Here is a 15,885-nt window from a genome sequence, read left to right on the forward strand (position 1 = left end):
GGTGTTGAATGCAGCACTAAAATCAAGTAAAACTATAAAACTAACTGGGTATTACTGTTATGCCATGACACAGTACATTTTTCTCAAACCTTTTTCAATTTGATGGGGGCAACAACTTGTAATGTATTAGAGAAGATAGTGCCCATGTTGCCAGTCATTTCGTCTAATTCATGTGTATTTATGGGTACACAGAGCAGTTGAGATATATCAGGCAGGTTATTTGCAAATCTGTCTTTGGTGGCAGGAACAATAGTTCTGCGCAGACGATAATGCGGAGTCATATAGTTAATCAGTTATACGCAGCATGCACGATACAAGGAAATGGTCTGTAATATCATCACTTTGAGGTACAATATCTATAGCGGTAAGATCGATTCCATGAGATATAATTAAATCTAGTGTATGATTAAAATGATGAGTGGGCCCGGTGACATTTTGCTTGACTCCAAAGGAGTTTATTAGGTCAGTAAACGCAAGTCCTAATGTATCATTTGTATTATCAATGTGAATATTAAAATATCCCATGATTAGCGCCTTATCAACTGTAACTAGAAGGTCTGAGAGGAAATCTGCAAATTCTTTAGGAATTCTGTATACGGCCCTGGTGGTCTATACACAGTAGCCAGAGCAAGAGATACATTAGATTTCTTTTGCATGTCTGACAGAGTAACATTTAGCAGAAGTATTTCAAAAGAGTTAAACCTGTATCCTGTTTTCTGGGTAACATTGAGAATATCACTATTGTTGCAACACCTCCGCCACGACCAGTCTGACGTGGCCCATGCTTATAACAGTAGTTTGGTGGAGTAGACTCATTTAGACCAAAATAATCATTTGGTTTTAGCCAGGTTTCATTCAAGCAGAGTACATCAATACTATTATCTGTGATCATTTCATTTACAATAACTGCTTTGGGTGTGAGTGATCTAATATTTATGAGCCCAAACTTTGTTTGTTGTTTTTGTTCATTTACTTTACATGTTTCTGGTTTATTTACGATAAGATTCTAGATTCTTTTTCTAGATCCTAAATTATATTTATATTTTGACCTCACTATTCGGGGAACAGACACAGTCTTAATCGTTTTTACAGCGCAAGTACTTTTATCATTTAAGCGATTGAAACAAAACTCATCATAATAGTTATTTGAGAATTGTCTTACTAGTCATATGGAGCGAAGTGTCCTGGAGATGTTGTCAGAGAGCAGCTCCGCTCCGATTCTGCTGGGGTGCAATCCATCAGCGCGAAACAGCCTAGGACGCTCCCAGAAAAGATTCCAGTTATTAACAAATTTCTGTTCTTTACACCATGACAACAACCATTCATTTAAAGCAAAAAGTCTACTGAACCTTTCGTGTCCTTGTCGATACGTGGGCAGTGGTCCTGACACAATGATCATCGCCGCGGGCGTCGTGCTGCGAACCGTCTCGATCAGGCTCCTGAAGTCCCTCTTCAGCGTCTCCGTCTGCCGCAGTGTGGTGTCGTTAACCCCGGCGTGAAGCACGACCGCCCTGGGGCTCTCGTCGGCCTTCAGGATCGCGGGTATCTGCGCTGAAACATCGAGAACACGAGCACCAGGCAAACAATGAGTGTGCACTTTACCTTCGGCTAACATAGCACGGACGTGTCGTACGATGGAGTCTCCGATGATCACAGCGTCGCATCCTGTCTCGCGGAGGGGAGCGAAGTTGTTCCGGATGGAGATCTCGAAGGCAGGAGGGGGAGAAGTCATCGCCCAGGGCCCGGCTCGCGTCCTCCGCTGTGGATGCACCCAGGGTCCGTGGTGTCCCGGCGTCGGAGTGAAGGACATCTGGGAAGGTCGCGTCCTTGGTGCACCGGGCCTGTGCAGAGAAACACACGGAGTAGACGTGGTGGGACTGTTAACAGCATGCTGTATACTTACCCCGGACTTGTGAGCGTCAGCCCGGGATGATTCCAGAGCGGCTCTCCGCTCTCTCAGCTGGGCCTGCCTCATCTCCAGGTCGCGAATCTGCTTCCCCACAGCCCGCAGCTCGAGCGTGTCCCCACCTGCAATCAAAGATAGACATTCATCCGCCATTAAAGCAAGTAACAGTGAGTCCAGCAGTAATGTGTGTGAATAGAGTATTAGCAATGTAAGCGCAGTTAGCTGCAACCACGCCGCTGATGCTAACGGGCTATAAGCTAATAGCGGACTCGGGAGATCAAAATAAAACAAGTGACAGCGAGGCGCTCTGATTGTTTTTGCAAATAGTTCTGTCTCCTTGGATAACTGTGAAATGGAAATAAATATAGTTAAATTAAATTAAATTAAATAGGATTTTTTGGGAAGGTAAGTCTGGCCAGTTATACAGCAACGCAAGATCTGAGCTGAATTTGGTGAAAAAGTTCTAGTCTGTGTCAATTTCTCTCATAATAAATAATAATAATAATGTTAGCCGTATTTTTCGGACTATAAGTCGCACCTAAGTATAAGTTGCATCAGTCCAAAAATACGTCATGACGAGGAAAAAACATATAAGTCGCATTTATTCAGAACCAAGAGAAAACATCACCGTCTACAGCCGCGAGAGGGCGCGGCTGTAGATGGTAATGTTTTCTCAGCCAAACTATGAAAAGAAGTGCGACTTATAGTCCGGAAAACATGGTAAATAAATGTTGTCTTTCTCAAGCCCAACAAAGAAGACTAAAAAGAGAAACATCATTCAATTTAGTAAGTAATAAAACTAATATTACTAATTTTTAGTTTAATTTTAGAAATGTAACTTTATTAATTTTCACAATTATTTATTAATGTCACACACACATACCTAGTGCCTTATGACTTAAAATATGAGAGTGGTAAATGTTACAGACATGGAACTCTACAGTCTATTATTGATTTTTATTTCCATTTCACTGTTATCCAAGGAGACAGAACTATCTGCACTGTATTTATCAGTGGGACAATATTCATACAATACTACAACCTAGAAATAATTTGCAGGTCGCAGCAGCACGAATGTTCTCTCACTTAAATCCTCTTCTTGAGTATTGAGTCTTTTGGCCTTCTGCAATCCTCGCCTTGTTCACGCGGTGATTGACATGACGGGAGGGGGCGGACACGTGATCGGCTCAGAATGCATTTTCAATGTGCACACTGAATTTTGCTACTTTCATTGCAGGACACTGAATGAAAATGCAATCGTAAGTGTCTTGACTGTGAGTGTTAATGCAATTAAGAAAAATAGCATTTGAATGATAATTTTGCCACAGTTTTTGCTTAAACATGTTATACATATCTCATCATTTCTGTAATACATTTTCATTTTAATTTTGCAACTTATAAAGCGTTAAAATTAGCATTCATTTTACATATTAAAACTAGTGTGTGAAATGGCAAATTATGTAATTTAATTTTCATTTTCATTTTGCACCAAACATTGCAAAAATTTATTGGAAAATGTAAATGTAAATACAGAAATGCATTGCCATTTTACATATCGGATTGTCATTTTGCATATTACATTCCAAATTGAATATTGCTACCCATATGCTTCCATAAATAATAAGAAATAAACGTATGATTAGATGCGCCGCATGCAAGTTAGGTTTGTAGACAGCAGGGGGCGCCCTAGATCGTAACCACAGTTGTTGTTGTTGTTGTTTAATTAGCCTCCCATATTTCCAAAGATAGACTCTACTATATACATAAATTCTTTACACTTAATTTTCTGATCTATATGTATCATAAAAAAAGTATCATGATATCACCATGATGTTTTGGACATAAAATATCAAGGTAGACCTACATGAATTATTGTATCATGCTGACATGTTTTTTTAAAGGGGTATTCAACTAAATGTTGTTTACTAAAAAGTTGCATATATTATTGAATAAAAATATTAGTAGTAGTATATTAGTAACATGTTGTGCTTATTAAAGTCCTATTTGTAAAAAAGAAAAAAATATATATAATATATATATATATATATATATATATATATATATATATATATATATATATATATATATATTAATCTAAACAAATGCTCTGTATTTGCTATGACAAGAGTTGGAAAGACATTTCGCATTTACTGGACAAACAAATTGACTTGACTAAAGTACTTTTGCGTTTGTTAAGAGAACTAAAAAATATATTTTTCCCCCTTCAGCTATTAGCTATTTTTAACAGTTTGATTGTGTGAGGTACTTTTTGGTGAACAGCCGTGAAAGCCAAAAATCCCTTACATGACACTGCCATTATTTGTTTCATTTTCTGTTTACCACCATTTTATTTTATTTTATTTTATTTTATTTTATTTTATTTTATTTTATTTTATTTATTTTTTGACACTGTTAGGAATTCCTCAACCCATCTGTTTTTGCTCTTCATCCTGTGTGACATACAGATAGCTAGTAAAGTCACCAGACAGGAACCAACCAACAGAAGATTATCTTTGTATAGTTGTACATTGTAGACAGTAAATGGCTGTTCTGATGATCTGACTGCAGTGACAGGGCGGCTCTAAGGGGACTTCCGCTCTCATCTGAAAGCAACATGAACATACAGCAGTGTGTTACGCTGACAGCAAGGCGAGAGAATGAAAATAGAAAAGAAAAAAAAAGTGTGGTTGTCCATTTCCTGTCAAAACCTTTTGTCTGCTGATGCTGAGAGTAAGAACTAGGAAGAGAAACTCAGTGCTTGCTCTTCAGTGTAGTCACCGGTAGTGCAGAGGAGATCGCTCGTTCTCTTCCAGGGTCTCTTTCTTTCTTTCTCTTCGAGTTTAATTTTTTAACGGTTTGTTCCATGAGCATATGAGGACATGAAGCGAGCACCGAAGGGGAAAGGTCAGGAGAATGTGGGCAGCTCTCTGCTCAGTACACAGGAGAATGAGAGGCTGGAGGATCTGTTGGGCAGGAGGTGTGTGGTAAGTGAGTTCAAAGGCCTTCAGTACAAGCGTAAGGGAAATGAACACTTTGCAGAGGGAAGATGGGTAAAAGTGTTATCTTGATAAAATGGAGTGACATCTGTGTCAAATTGTGTAAAATTTGACTGCATGCTTTGAAAGAATTTGAAAACACACAGTGTCTAATGGGGTTACTTAATTTGTTTTTATCACTGCTTACATTTGTTTTATGGCTTGCAAGATAGTATTTAAAGTTTTATACAGCAAAATAATATTTTGAAATAAAGTAATTGTTACCATACAAAAATATAAAAATGTTTTGCAATATCTGAAGAAAAGAACTATTAACCATAAAATTTTACTTCTCTTTTTGAGATGCTGTCATTTATTGATCTCAGTTTTTGTAAAGCTTTTCCCCTCATTTATTAAAAGCAAAATAAATGTAAAACAGTGAAACAGTTTATTCAAATCACCATTGATTAAATGATTTGAAGTTATGTTTTTCAAAGTATAAAATATCAGTACAATGATCTATCTATCTATCTATCTATCTATCTATCTATCTATCTGTAACAACGTAAAAACTTTCATAGTCACGAGATTAACCAAATAAACACAAAACCAAAACACAAAATAAAACCCAGGCCTGGTCCTCTCTCGTCCTTTACTGTCGTAACTCCTCTTTTATACTTCTGGAGCTCCTCCGTGGGACTGGAGACCGGTGAGTGGTGCTGGTGTCACTCATTTCCAATTACTACACCGGCCTCGACCCTTTCCCATGGCTCTCGGCCCCAACCCACTGTCACACTGTCTGTCTGTCTATCTATCTTTCTTTCTGTCTGTCTGTCATCTGTCTGTCTATATATCTAAATATCTATAGTCCCTTTCACACTGCATGTTGGTCCCAGAAAATTGCTGGATCGCCTTCTGTGTGTGCACAAACACATCCCAGGATCGATCCCGAGTTGTGGACCTAGTACTATTGCCAGATTCACTCTGTGTGAAAAAAAGCCAGAACTAATGCCGTAAAGGGTGTGTTGTAGTGATGACGCACGTTATCGTGCGACTATTTCAGCAGGTGAAGGCAGATCAACGTTCGCGACAGAAAAACACATGTGCAAACTGAAATGAAGCAGAGATCAGTTAAGCTCCTCACTATCTGCGCTGAAACTGAGATCGTTCGCCATCTTAAGTGAAAGTTAGCATGCCTAGCGTTTTCGAATTGTACATTATACGTCACATCCTGATGTCATGTGTCATTATGGCCCTTTAATGGGTTGTGTGTGAACACGCACATATTCCAGGAAACATCTTGGTTATGTATGTAACCACGGTTCCCTGAATAGGGAACGAGATGCTGTGGTGACGTCGCCGTATGGGAACACCTCTTGGTGTGACGAATGTCTGAAGCCCTGTACCATAACAGTAGGACTGTCTTTAGGGATTTTTTTTTTTCAACACGGTTTCCAAGGGCTCAAACGGATGTCCTGATAACCCTCGTAACACAAAGGATAGATCCAATAATGGAACTCGCACAGGGCGGAAAGGCCGCAGCTGTCACAAACCCTGCATAAATCGAGAGACCAGGGGATGATGGCCCACTGAAATGGCATCAACATATGCGTGGTTAGCTGATGTGGCTGTCACATATACTTTCAGAGTGGCTGGTGTTACTCCCTTTCAAAAACGGTCTTGAAGAAACTCCAGTACTGAAGCGACAGGGCAGTAAGCTGGATCCATATTACGAAGTCTACAACAGGTAGTAAACAGTTTCCATTTGAAGGCATATAAACGTCTTGTAGAAACTGCCCTAGAATTAATTATAGTCTCGGTGGCCTCTACTGAAAGACTGGGACATATTAACTCACTCTGCTCAAAGGCCACGCCCACATCTTCCATAGATCTGGCCTTGGTTCCGCAAACCACGACTGAGTGGGCCAACATGAAGCTACCAACAAAAGTTGTTCCACTCTGACCAACTGTATTCTGGATAGCACCGCTTGAATTAGCCGAAAAGAAAAAGCATACAAACTGGTTCTGGGGCATTCGTGAGCTACAGCATCCAATCCTAGGGTCGATGGGGGGATAGGGAGAATCAAAGCGTATTGCACATTAAGAAACAAAGTCACAAAATTAAATCATAGTAAAAAGAATGGTTATTTTAAACAGAAAATGTATAACTCTGTGAATGATGGGAAAAAAACTGTGGAAAATACTGAATGTATTAATGTGTAAGAAGTCACAGTCATCCTCAAAATTTGTTGAATGTGAGGGGCAGTTCATTACGAAGACACATGATATTGCAAATTATTTAAACAATTTTTTTTTTACAAGAAAAGTGGATAATTTAAGATCTGACATGAACAAAACTGACAGTGATGCATGCCAGAAATTGGTTGATAACATAATGAAGGGCAAAAACTGCCATCTCCAATTCAATACTGTAACTCAGGATGCCGTAGAGAAGCTACGACAGGGTCTATCTATTGATACATCTGCAGGTATAGATAATTTGGAAGGAAGAATACTTAAAGTAGCTGCGACTCAGCTTTCAAAACCTTTCAAAACCGTCATATTTTTAATAGGTCCGTTTTGAGTGGTACTTTTCCTGAGCTTTGGAAACAAAAATTATACCCCTTCTTAAAGATGCAAAAGTGGGCTTTACTGGATCAAATAGTAGACCAATCAGTTTACTCCCAGTGTAAAGCAACATTTTGGAGAAGATCATCTTTAATCAAATAATGGATTATTTCAGTATAAATGAATTGATGACAAAGTTCCAACATGCATATAGACAAGGCTTTTCCACAAACACTGCCCTAGCACAAATGTCAGAGGAGTGGCTAACATTTTTTGATGAAGGGAAACTAGTTGGAGCTGTGTTTTTGGATTTTACACCAGCTTTTGATGTAATAGACCATAGTCTTCTCATAGCCAAACTCAAAGCATATGGTTTTTCACACTCAGCACTAACTTGGGTGCATAGTTATCTTTCCAATAGGACGCAACAGATTTATTTCAATGGTAGTCTTTCCAACTGCGTAACAACATCATGCGGCATAGCACAAGGAAGCTGCCTGGGTACACTTTTATTCTCAATATTTATAAATGATTTTCCACATGTTTTTAGAAAGGCTAATGTTGTTATGTATGCTGATGATGCTACTTTGTCACTGCAGGATCAACATTACCTGAACTCAATGAGAATCTCCAGCATGAGTTCAACACAGTAGTGGACTGGGTGAAAAAGAATAAATTGGTACTGAATATTTCCAAAAATAAATGTATGATAGTTTGCAATAGATACATGTTACCAAGTATCACCCCACTTAATCTGCATATAGAGAGCAATGTGGTCGATTCAAACTGCTGGGTGTTAGACTAGATAATTTATTATCTTGGTCAGACCAGATTGACCACATTGTCAGTAAGATGGGCAGGGGTATCGCTATGTCCAGAAAATGCTCTGTATATCGTCCAACTGCTACATTGAAAAATGTTGTCCAAAGTCTTGTTCTGTCTCACTTATATTACTGTCCAGTAGTTTGGAGTAGTGCGGCCCAAAAACATCTAAGAAAACTTTAAATTGCACAGAATAGAGCGGCCAGAGTAGTTCTGCACTGTTCTTTTCGCGCTTGTGTGCGTGAGATGCATATTAAATGATCTTGGTTAACAGTAGAGGCAAAAGTAAAATATAATCTTTTGTTGCTCATGCACAAGGTCATGGCTAATGAAGAATATAACTTTATAAAATAAAAAATATTGTTTAGTGGATATGGTCATGAGCATGTGACACGCTCAATCAGCAACAAGATAATGATTACTCCTAGTCCAAGATGTAATTTTATGAAGAAAACTATTGTATACAGAGAGACTGTAGAGTGGAACTCACTTCCATCCAGCGTCAGAGAACTCAAAAGTAAATTTTCTTTTAAGAAAACAATAAAACAGAGATTACAGGTGTGAAAGTATTACTTATTATAGGATAACTGCATAATTTGTACTTCTTTCAAATATGTGTCATGGTAGCTAATATATAGTATAGTTTTTACAGATTTTATTGATGTATTGATAAATTGAATTTTTCTATTTTTGTATTGTGATTTCAGTGGACCCCAGGAAGACTAGCGAACACCATAGTGGGAGCTAATGGGGATCCAAATAAAACAATAAAACCATAGCGGGCAATGAGTAGTCGTGCTCGACGCACATAAGTCCACTTCAACCTCTCCAAACGCGTGCCATATATAGCTCACCTTTTGGGGGTGCAACCTCCATTCCCCTTCCTCCAGGCTCTGTCTCCAGAGCAAATCCACTCCGAAGTTCAAGTGTCCGCGGATGTGGACCGCTCGGATTGACAGAAATCTGTTCTGAGACCATAGAAGAATATTCCTCGCCAGCCTGCATAGGGGGCCAGAGTTTAATCCTCCTTGGTGATTCAAATATGACACAACCGTTGTGTTTTCCGTCCTGATTAACACATGATGGTCTTGAAAAATATTAGAGAGCTAGAAAGACCACCAGCAGCTCCAATCTGTTTATGTGCCACCCTCACTGTGCCTCTGTCCAAGTCCTGTGGGCTGGGTGTCCTTGACAAACAGCCCCCCAAACTGTTAATGACGCGTCTGTCGTGACAGTCTCGCGGCAAAAACAGACCCCTAGTCGAACTCCTGCTAAGACAACCTTTCATGAGTGTCAAATACCCTCCCCCCACCACGATAAACCTGTTACATGGCTCCTTACCTTTCATTGACTCATTGCTTTCCTGAAGAAAAGGAAATCTAAGCTAAATAGAGTGTGGCAAAATTCTTCACACCAAGAGGTGTTCCATTACGGTGACGTTACCACAGCATCGCAGCATCGCAGCATAGCATCTGTCTGTCATCCATCTATCTATCTATCTATCTATCTATCTATCTATCTATCTATCTATCTGTCTGTCTGTCTGTCTGTCTGTCTGTCTGTCACTCCATCCATCCATCCATCCTGTGTAGCTATTAAACTGTCTAATAAACTGTTATCTAAAAAATCTGTTGTTTAACCAGCTTATCCAAAAATGTTTCTCACTTCTGTACCGGGTTGTTTATTTCTGCTTCTGTACTTGCTTGTTTATTTCATCATTCCATTATGACACATTCAGGACCAGATCCTGTTGTTGCCGACTGTATTCTTTACGTTAACATTTGCATTGATGTGGCAGAAGTGTTAATCTAAAGTCACTACTGAGGTTATACACCACACACATAAAATATGCACCAATTATGAAATTGTATGTCTTAATTTGCACACTATTTAACTTTATGGAAAATTACACCGACTTAAATTTTTCAACATAGTAGCCTTCCTCTAACACATCAAGACCTGTGCTGCAGACCCGACAGTGCAGCAACTGCCATTTTGTGGGTAATTTTTGGTGCTGCTTGAATGCACAAGTGAAAGAGTTTGTGATTAAAGGAAGAGAAGGTGAGAAATTAGCCTTCACTGCAGATTGAACTGTGATCACCGAGGGGGGTTTGACAGGGGAAGTTGCTTAAACACATTTCCTGCCACAGAATGAGGCTTGTAAACAGCTACTGTGTATCTGCCATCTTATGTTTTGGACACAGTGTGATTTGTTTGGTGTGTTTATTAATGAACATAAATCACATGCAATCACGCATGTGAGAAAAACAGGCCTTTGTGAAAGTACGAGACTAGTTATGACCTTTTTTTCTGGTTTCGTCTGCAGTCTCTGTCCTCAGCGGTTGTGCAGTTACTCATGGCTCTTCCAAGTGAGCCGAACCGCTGGACACCACAGCAGTCTGGAGTAGTTTGTTTCGTCAAAGACAGTCCTCAGCGATCCTTTTTCATCCGTCTCTATGACATGAAGGTTTTTAACATGAATAAAAATCTCAAAAATACATAAAATTTTCACCCTTGAGTAGTTCCTCAAACCTATGTTTGTCTGACAGAGATGATCTCAAACCTGTTTCTTCCCTTCAGGCAGGGAAGCTGGTATGGGAACAGGAAATCTATAACCAACTGATGTACCAAAGGACCAGGCCTTTTTTTCATACTTTCCCAGGAGATGTGAGTATTTAGCTGTTGTATTCACATCATTTCATAGCAACCTTGTGAGTCATATGCTCACTGTCATTCTTACACTTGATTTTTAACATTTACACACAGAATGACATAGCAATAATCTATAATGTTTTGTGGGTGTGTTGGGGAAGTTTTTAATTCTCTTTCCTGTAAGGTTAATTTAGCGCATCACTGGTACTTCCTCATATCGCTGTCTACAACAATACAGTCTGCTGTTGCATATATGCAGGCAAAAGAAGTTTAAGTTACCCACATTATTTGCATGTATGAAAACACATGTACTTGTTACTGAGAAAAACCATAACTGCTCATATAACTATTACACACCACACTGTCATCCCGCTGTCAGACGCAATGTAAAAATACTTCCTTTTTGTCAGACAAACTCTCTTTTAAAGACTGATTGAACTAACTAATGTAGAAAACAAAAATATAGTCACATTTTAGGTTAAACCTGAAAGCTTAAATAGTGAGGACTTACTGTTTATTATCTAATAGTTTACTGTATGCTTTCTTCAGTTACCTTACTTTAATTAGATACTTTATAATAGAAAAAAAACTAAACTTTGCATCTCTCCTCAGGACTGTCAAGTGGGGTTGAACTTTGCAGATGTAGGAGAGGCTGAAAATTTCTTTGCTGTAGTGGAGGACAAGATCTGCCAGAGAAACAGTCGTTTTGGTATTCAATTATTTTGTTTTTAACCATTTCTGTCAATTCAAAGTGATTCATAAATCTGATTATGAAGATGATCTAACAAGGCATCTTACTTAAAATGACTGTTTTATGTTTTCCTCTAATAACATAAAGAGAAACAGCAGAAAAAAGAATATAGAGGTAACAATGTGATTTCTCAAAATCACGGCTTTAATTGTTATTTTTTTCTTTCTATTTATATATATATATATTTACATGTAGGTTTTTTGAACAAGGTGCAAATCAAATCTATTTTTCTTTTCTATTCTTAGATCATGGAGCTTTGCCACCACTTCCTCCACCAAATGGTAAGTAAATCACTTTTTCACATGACTATTGGGCTTGTCTTTTGCTAAACAAAGTATTTGACTGTATTTTAAATATTTTTATTGACTTTTCTTTTTTTAATAGACATTTTCATTAACCTTTACTTTTACTTTTAAAAAATTACTTTTTTTACATGATTATTGTAACTATTAAAACATAACCTGGCCTGTATAATATATATTATATATATTTCTATATATATATTATTGTATTTTCAATCACAGGCTCTGGCATTCCTCTTACCTCTTCTCCCATGCTTCCACTGGTACCAAGTAATATCCAGAACCAAATTATCCCTTCCAAATCAAAGAAAGACAAGAAAGAGAAAGACAAGAAAAATAAAAAGAAGTCATCCAAACTGTTGAAGGTCGATATTGGCGCACCCAGTGGATTCACGTGAGTGAAGAGCAGGCTCACTTTAACCAAGATAAATGATTCTGAAAAGGTTTTTGGTTAGCTTATGTTTCTTTGTGTCATGACTTTAGGCATGTCAGTCACCTTGGCATGGGTTCCAACAATGTGGACCCAGACCTGATGAAACTTCTGTCCCGTGCTGGGATCAGTGAAGCAGATATGAATGACTCCGAAACCTCTCAACTCATTTATGATGTCATTGAGCGTTCAGGTGGAATAGAGGCTGTCAAAAAGGAAGTGAGCAAACAAGGTAAGTTCAATTGTTAGATTTGTCATGTTAAAGAGATGTGCTAATACCAGCCAATCATCTAGGTAATGTAGCACACAAATGCCCTGGAGCAACACAACTGACACTTTCAAGGCCCAGTAAGGATGTCGTCAAAATAGTCCATATGTTGTGTTCTGTTAATGTCGTGAACTTGTGAAGAAGAGTGAGACAGAAGAGAAGAAACTGAATAAAATCATTATTTTTTATTTCTTTGCACACAAAAAGTAGCTTCATAATAATTAAAGTTGAACCACTGATGTCACATGGACTATTTTATCGATGTCCTCACTACCTTTCTGGGCCTTGAACGTGTCAGTTGCATTGTTGTCTAGGCAAGGTCAGAACGCTTTGAGATTTCATCAAAAATATCTCAGTTTGTGTTCCAAAGATGAACAAAGGTCTTTTGGAATGAGGATAAGTAATTAATAAGAGAATTTAATTTTTGAGTGAACTATCCTTTTCTTAACGTATTATTTAATTTTTTGTTTAGAGTCTCCTCGCCCTCCTGTTCCCAGTGGACATCGGGGGTCTCTTCCCCAAGTGCCATCTGGGCTCTCCTCAGCACCGCCACCACTACCTCAAGGTCGAATGGGGCCTCTACCTCCTGTCCCGGGTCAATGCTCTGGTCCACCTTCTCATCGAGGTTCCCTTCCACCTACACCACCGAGAGCAGTTACATCACCACAAACCCCTGAGGGCCGCAGCAGTCCAATGCCAGCCCGTTCCTCATCATTAGGCCCCCTGCCACCGGTTCCTGCTGGAGGACGTACTGGACCCTTGCCTCAACCTCCAGGACCCCGCAGCACACCCTTACCTCCTCCACCTGGGGGTCGCAGTGGAGGTTTACCCCCACCACCACATCCAGGAGAACGTAGGGAGTCTTTAGCCCCTGTCCCAGGAAAGAGACCTGGACCACAAATGACCGAAAGACGAGGTAGCTTTCTGCCGCCCGAACCTGCTGGGCCAGTTCCACCACCTCTACGACCGGGATTGAGGAGCGCACCCTTACCCCCACCTCCGAGAGACAGTAGTGAATGTTTGCCACCTCTGCCTCAATCTAAAATGCCATTACCTCCTCCCCCATCTGATTTCTTCCCTCCTCCACCTGAAGACGTTTCTGTGCCTCCACCTCGTCCCTTTGAATCCAACTATCCACCCAGAAGCAATTCTTCGGGCTTCGCCCCTCCACCCCCTCCAGTGTCAACCAAACCCGGTGCAGGCGGTCCTCCTCCGCCACCTCCTCCTCCACCTCCCGCTGCTCCTCCTCCAGTGAACTTTGGGAGCAATCCCTCAACTCCAAGTGGTCCACCACCTCAAGCATCCAGCGGAGGCGAAGTGGGAAGAGGAGCATTACTTTCCCAGATACAGTCAGGGATGAAACTCAAAAAGGTGATTATCTACACTATCATTTTAATTTATAGTTAAGAATGAATGATTTATTTGATTTTAAAAAATTACTGTAAATGCAGTTTCCTCAAAAATATCAAGCAGCACAATTGTTTTTCACACTGATAATAATAAAAAATGTTTCTTGAGACTAAATAGTGCATGCTGAAAAATCAGCTTTTCCATTATAGAAATAAATTACATTTTATTTATTTGACGTTATAATTTAATAGAAACGTTATATGAATTTGTAATAATATTTGACAATATTGCTGTTTTTAGTGTAGTTTTGATCTTGTGAACGGCAGTGTAAATAGTAAATTTCCTTGAAAAGATCAGGTTAAGGAAAGATCTAAACACAAATAATGTTCCCATATTTGCTTCAAATTGTTGCTAGTATTATTCTTAAAGCATAACACGCTATACAAGCTATATACAGTAATGTCTTTTGCCCAGGTGGCCGCCAACCCAGATCCACCTTCCCCTGCCCAGGATTCAGGAGAGGGAATAGTTGGAGCTCTAATGATGGTGATGCAGAAGAGGAGTAAAGTCATCCATTCATCAGGTAACCACTCAATCACTAGTGTTTTTTGTGTGCTTTTTTCATTTATTATAGTAATTATGAAAGGAAAGTAGTACCTTTATTTTATTATATACACAATATATTTTGTAATTAATTCTTAAACAATAAGTTGGTCTGCTGGAGCCTGCATACCTATTAACCTTTTACCTTATGCCAAATCTACCATATCTTGTAGAAGAGGATGATGAATTTGATGATGACGAGGACGACGATGAAGAGTGGGATTAATCCTGCTGTAATGGAAAAACTTTCAGAACATGTACCCAGGCAGTTTTACATGTTTTTAAAGTTAAACAACACGGTTTCAAAACATTTTCTTTAGGAATGCCCTGATATTCTGCACAAAACAGATGCTAATAAATTTCTGATATTAAAATGATATTATTCTTAAATTTAATCAATTTTATTATACTTCATGAAAAAGTATAATGTTTATTTTAAAATTTGCTACATATTACATTTAAAAGAGTTGTTTAAATTAATTTTTTTTTAAACCTTAAGTGAGCATTGGATTATGGCAAAAGGAATTTAAAAAGTACTCGAATTATTAAAAACTTTAAATATTGTTCCAACATATCATGCATGGGTTCTCTTTCTAGTCTCAGGGGTTCTCAGTTTCTGAGCGTTTCAGTTGATGTAGATATCTATAACAATGTGAATCTGTACTGAATGTATTTACAATATGTAAATATACTAAAATGTGAATTGAAAAGTGAATCTATGACTCAAATTATTCCTCATTTATTATTTTTTCCCCTGTACAAGTCAACATCTAACAGCAAGACAGAGTATTGTCATTTACAACTAGACTATTCTACCATTCAACTAAAGAAAAGGACACAAATATTGTGAAATATTTCCAGTGTTAGATATTATCTGAGTGAACTGTGACATTTGTATTCACTTGAAAGATGATTGCTCAACCAGACACAAAGCACGAAATGCACAGCATAAAAGTGCTATTTCCTAAACAGTGTCAGTCATTTTGAATGCATTTAAATAAATATGACAACATACCTAATTTCTCAATCATGCAAAAATGCCCTCCACCCTTATTCAGTATCCTCAAAGACCATCCCATAAAAAATATACAACTTCAAATAAATATATATTACAAATGGTGAGAAACAGCCACAGTCACACAGACGGTGACTTGCAAATGTTTGGTGCCATTATTAACCCAGTTATTAGAATCCATACATATATTACTATTGAACATACATACAAAAAAATTATTCGGACAATTTCATAATCCAGGTG

General features: G+C 38.6%; 1 protein-coding gene across 1 annotated transcript; it reads left to right on the forward strand.

Annotated features, from left to right (window-relative positions):
• The first annotated feature begins 4,474 nt into the window (after positions 1-4,474).
• On the forward strand, positions 4,475-14,898 carry LOC113100937 (wiskott-Aldrich syndrome protein-like). The gene is made up of 11 exons (XM_026265423.1): positions 4,475-4,890; positions 10,598-10,738; positions 10,852-10,938; positions 11,536-11,632; positions 11,762-11,788; positions 11,920-11,955; positions 12,199-12,370; positions 12,460-12,638; positions 13,147-14,045; positions 14,499-14,607; positions 14,801-14,898. The coding sequence occupies exons 1-11, from the start codon at positions 4,786-4,788 to the stop codon at positions 14,851-14,853; spliced, it is 1,905 nt and encodes a 634-aa protein (XP_026121208.1). The 5' UTR covers positions 4,475-4,785; the 3' UTR covers positions 14,854-14,898.
• The last annotated feature ends 987 nt before the right edge of the window (positions 14,899-15,885 follow it).

Source organism: Carassius auratus, unplaced genomic scaffold (genome assembly GCF_003368295.1).
Source record: "Carassius auratus strain Wakin unplaced genomic scaffold, ASM336829v1 scaf_tig00217415, whole genome shotgun sequence".
NCBI lineage: Eukaryota > Metazoa > Chordata > Actinopteri > Cypriniformes > Cyprinidae > Carassius > Carassius auratus.

What these genes read in the sequence shown, in the direction of transcription:
- LOC113100937 (XM_026265423.1), top strand. Translation starts at nt 4,786, where the DNA reads ATGAAGCGAGCACCGAAGGGGAAAGGTCAGGAGAATGTGGGCAGCTCT. An exon ending in TCCGTCTCTATGACATGAAG is followed by an intron (nt 10,739 to 10,851) that starts GTTTTTAACATG and finishes TCTTCCCTTCAG; the next exon opens with GCAGGGAAGCTGGTATGGGA. An exon ending in TTCATACTTTCCCAGGAGAT is followed by an intron (nt 10,939 to 11,535) that starts GTGAGTATTTAG and finishes ATCTCTCCTCAG; the next exon opens with GACTGTCAAGTGGGGTTGAA.